Here is a 4,376-nt window from a genome sequence, read left to right as displayed (position 1 = left end):
AGTGGTAGGAAATTTTACTTTTTAAGTTATTAACTTTTTAACACACATATCCCACCATTTGCATAGTGACATGATGTACCACCCTGTGTTGCGGTCACACTGAAAAATCTCTCATATTTGTGCCTTATATACCTGAGTAACACTGTTAAGTGGAGTTCAAATGATTGGCCAGATGTCAACAAATGGGATAGGTCATAGAAAGGCCACAAAAGATTTTGAGTGCAAAAGATTTCAACTTGTATTGTTCTTTTTAAATATAGAAAGTTTGGAATGCACAAAAAAGTTTTGGAGTGCAAATAACACTACACTTTTGTTATTGCATGCCTTTAACCAAAACTCAGCAACATTGCATATGGTGTTTAATTGCAGTGGCAGAAAGCAATGGTGCCTATGCACTATAGTGTGGGTTCGATCTTACCGCTCACCCTCCTAATAACTAACAATTTAACCAACTAACATTATCGCTTAAAAAAGAAAAACAGCAGCTTTAGTCAGGTGACTAATTTAAGAAAACTTTTGTTATCCCCCAACCAAAGAGAAGGGCAAAAGGAAACTTAAAGGGAGGTGATATTGCGCATCTTCATGCAACCACATACGTAACCATAAGAAGCTAATTAGTAATTACCTTGTGAAATTAGAAGAATATATTGATTAATCCATATCAAGTTATCAACATGCTCTCTCCTCTCTCTCTCCATACACACACACACATATATATACAGATACACTTCGCACATGTTTATATACCAAATATATATACATACACACACACACACACACACACACACACACACACATACACACACATCGCACATGTTTATATACCAATAACGAAGTGCATATCTATTCCTCCAAGAAAAGCGGTGACAAAATAAATAGAAGAAGGCATAAAGGATCCAAAAATACACAAAAATATATGTATTAATATGTAGTAGAATATGGACATTCACGAGCAGTACTGTCTATTTAAATCAGTAAATATCAGTGATAAAAGAGGATCTGATAAAACTGAAACATGCATGCCTCGCACTCGCTCGATCCTTAGCGTTTCGATTGCTTTCCATTACTGAACATAGAGCTCATTACCAAAAAGAACAATAGAGTCTGTACGTACGAACTGTGGAGGAAGACTAGAGTGGTAGAGCCATGGCGACCAGTGGCGGTGGCCAATTTTGTTCATGACAAAACGAGATCGTCACCATTATCATTACCACAAGAGAACTGACTAGTGAAACAGTACTAAATATATATAGTTCCACCAGTGCTACAACTGCTCTGCTCAATTCTCTGATTAGATTGAGAGTGATCAACAAAACTAGTAGCAAAAAAACAAAAACCCCAACACATAACACAGACAGACTGCATCTTTGAGTTGAAAAGGGATCAAATCAAAGACCATGATGCAATTTTAGTTTCTACCTTTGGATTTTATATAAGGTTTCTCTCCTCACGAAAAAGATCCTACTGTTTTTTTCCTTCCTAACAAACCAAAGACCTTCTCTCTCTACGTCTCTCCATCTCTCTCCCACTCTCTCACCAATTTTTTGGAGTAATGCAGGTAGTACACAAACCACACCATCATTACTCATTTGTTCAATCACGGAAATACACCACAACAAACACGACAAACCAACCAAAGAAAAACCCAAACCACCAAAAGAAATAAAAGAAAATTAATTAAAACTAATAAGCCCTAGGCTTCATATTAATTAATCAAAGCGACCTGTGTTCAAGGATATTGATGTTATTAGTCCTTTGTCTCTTAGCACTCCCTGAGGAAGACTGATCCTGATCACCACCACCGCCGGCGGTCTTCTCCATGACCGCCTTCAGCGCTTCTTGTATCGAACTTTTACAGTACTGCTGATGCGGCATTTGTACTTGCTCCCCTCCGCTATTACTTGAGTCCTCTTCTCCGGTGATAAACAACACGTTCTTCACACGTCCGCCGAGTGTTGTGATCTCAGCTTTGAGCGTTCTCAAGCGCAAGGCTTTCAATGTCTTGATTAGGTCGGGCAAGAGATCCGATCGGTCCTCGCAGCAAAGTGAGGCCTTTATCACAAACTTACCGTCCTCGTCCGATTCATCGTCTACTAATAGTTCGTCAGTTTCTGTCGGTACCGGACTCGTCTCGGCGATCAGAGAAGTTTGGCGTTTCAGCTCTTTCACATGTTGTATCACTTCCGCTAGCAATGAAGCTTTGTCCGTCTATATCACAAAAACAGAAAAGAGACTTAACAAAAGGCAGAAACCCTATTTATTTGGTTTAATGTTGATTAGTATTGCATTACATGCACTTGAACGAAATAACTAAGAATTTAGGTTAGCTAATTAATGTTATTTTGATGAATGGCATGGTTTTTGAAGGAAGATCATGGGATGGGTGCATTTAGTGACTGACAAAGGTGCTACTTTGTCTGGCCTTTAATTTCTTTGATTTCTCGAACATGGTTTGACTGATGTGTGATATATATGATATTTCCGGCAAGAATTTTCCATGAGAAGCTTTTTAACTGCTCCATGGTTCCTCTTTATCACATCAACACTTCGACATTACGCTTATTCTTCCTTTTTCTTTGGTTTTTTTTCTTTTTCCTTTCTCACCTCGGAACTACCACACGACTCAGAAAAGAAGAAACCAAAAGAAACAAGAAAAAGGATGGAAAAGCTTATTCATAAAATGTAACCACATTTCTAATGAAAGATAGCTAGGTCTCGACTCTTGATGGAAGGTGCGCATAATCTTAAAGCCTAAATAGAATCTTAAGAAGATCCACAAAGATATTGGATTGAAATTGAAAAGCTAGCTCATTACAAAACAAAACAAGAGAAACCGAAAAAGGGTAGGAAAAAGAGAATATTGTCACACCCTATATAAAATACAAAATGTTGTAGTCCGCTGGAGATGGTGGGTGGGTGATGGATAAGGGAGGCTAGGTTCAAAGTTCGAAAACCTCCATATAACAAAAAAAAAAAAAAATACATGTTGTACGCGCATGATAATATCACTTATGTTTGAGATTTTTTTTTTTTTTTTTTTTTTTTTTGGTGTCGTTTCAATGTTATTATTTTCAGCATATACTTACTTTGGTGGTGCTGGGCAATAAGCTGCGCAACTTGGCGAGATGGTTGTTGATTCTCTCTCTTCGTCTCCTCTCAGCCTCGCTGTGACTCTTAGAAGCGGCGAGTGCCTTGGCGTCCATGATTTCTTGGGCGGTCAACTTTCCTAACTCGGCCTGAAGACCGAAAGGGCCCGAACCGGGTTGAACCATCGGTCCAAGCGTCTCGGACAAAATTCTGAGGTGGTGGTGGTGGTCAGACGCTGAACCGTCGTATGTGAGCTGGAGAGAAGGAGCTCTTCGGTTGAAGAAAGAAGCATAGGATGATGACGACGGAATTGGGGGAGGAGTTGAGAGGAGAAATGGGTCGTGGGCGGTTGGGTTGAAGGTGTGGTTCGGTGGGAGAGTCCATGGCTGCAAGATTGGAGGAGGAGGTTGATGATCATGTGGAAAAATCAAACCTTGTTGTTGTTGCATCTGATGATGTTGTTGTTGTTGCATCTGATGATGTTGTTGTTGTTGGAGAAACAAGTGTTCTTGGAAAGCTTGTAGGTTCTGGACTGACTGAGAGCACTCCCCTTGATCTTCTTTCTTCCCACACATCATCTTCCCTTCTCGTGTATATTTCTAGGCTTCTAGCTAGGGTTTCATAAAAAATGAAAGTACTAATTTTAAAAGCCAAGGAATTGAAGAGAAGGATGAAACGGAATCAAGGGAATATAAATATATATGTGTGTGTATGTATATATGGAGGGTTTTGGTGTTTCAGGATGATCAATGTTCGTCTCTCTCCCTCTCTCTCTTGTGGTTTTGTTGTTTTCTCGCTCTATCTCAATCACTCGGGTAGGTTTTTTGATCTGCCACGCCTTTGTGGGCTGTGTTTGTTGGGGTGAGGACCCTTTTTATCCTTGGTTTTCAACTGAGCTTTCCTTTTCCTTTGTGTGCTTTGTTGGTATCTTTTTGTTTCCTTTGGTTTTTTTTTGCTCTCTCTCCTCTCTCAATTCTTTTATCTCTCCCTCTCCCTCTCCCTCTCTCCAAACCTGTGACTCTCTCTGCACCTTTCCACCACTCTAAATATATAGTCTGTTGAGTACTGCTAGTCTCCTTTCCTTTCTTCTTACGGCATTCTCTATCCATTCCATTGCTGTAGCTTTCAGGGTGGGGATGGATCCCATTTCTATTTTATTCATTTATCTTTCCACTATTCTTTTTTTTTTTTTATATACACACATTAAATATAATTTAAACCTAAAAGCATAATCCTCCATGTAAAATAAAAAGCATTTTGCTTGTTGCTTTGTGATTGGTTCAAAGCAA

At 39.3% G+C, this 4,376-nt stretch overlaps 1 protein-coding gene across 1 annotated transcript; it reads right to left on the bottom strand.

Annotated features, from left to right (window-relative positions):
* Positions 1-813: 813 nt before the first annotated feature.
* Positions 814-4,082, bottom strand: LOC137738172 (transcription factor bHLH30). Its single transcript, XM_068477798.1, has 2 exons — positions 3,087-4,082; positions 814-2,208 (listed from the first exon to the last, which is right to left on the bottom strand). The coding sequence occupies exons 1-2, from the start codon at positions 3,663-3,665 to the stop codon at positions 1,714-1,716; spliced, it is 1,074 nt and encodes a 357-aa protein (XP_068333899.1). The 5' UTR covers positions 3,666-4,082; the 3' UTR covers positions 814-1,713.
* Positions 4,083-4,376: the final 294 nt, after the last annotated feature.

This window comes from Pyrus communis, chromosome 6, assembly GCF_963583255.1.
Source record: "Pyrus communis chromosome 6, drPyrComm1.1, whole genome shotgun sequence".
Classification (NCBI taxonomy): Eukaryota; Viridiplantae; Streptophyta; class Magnoliopsida; order Rosales; family Rosaceae; genus Pyrus; species Pyrus communis.
Note: the sequence above shows the minus strand (reverse complement) of the source record. Positions and strands in the feature narration are given on the sequence as shown.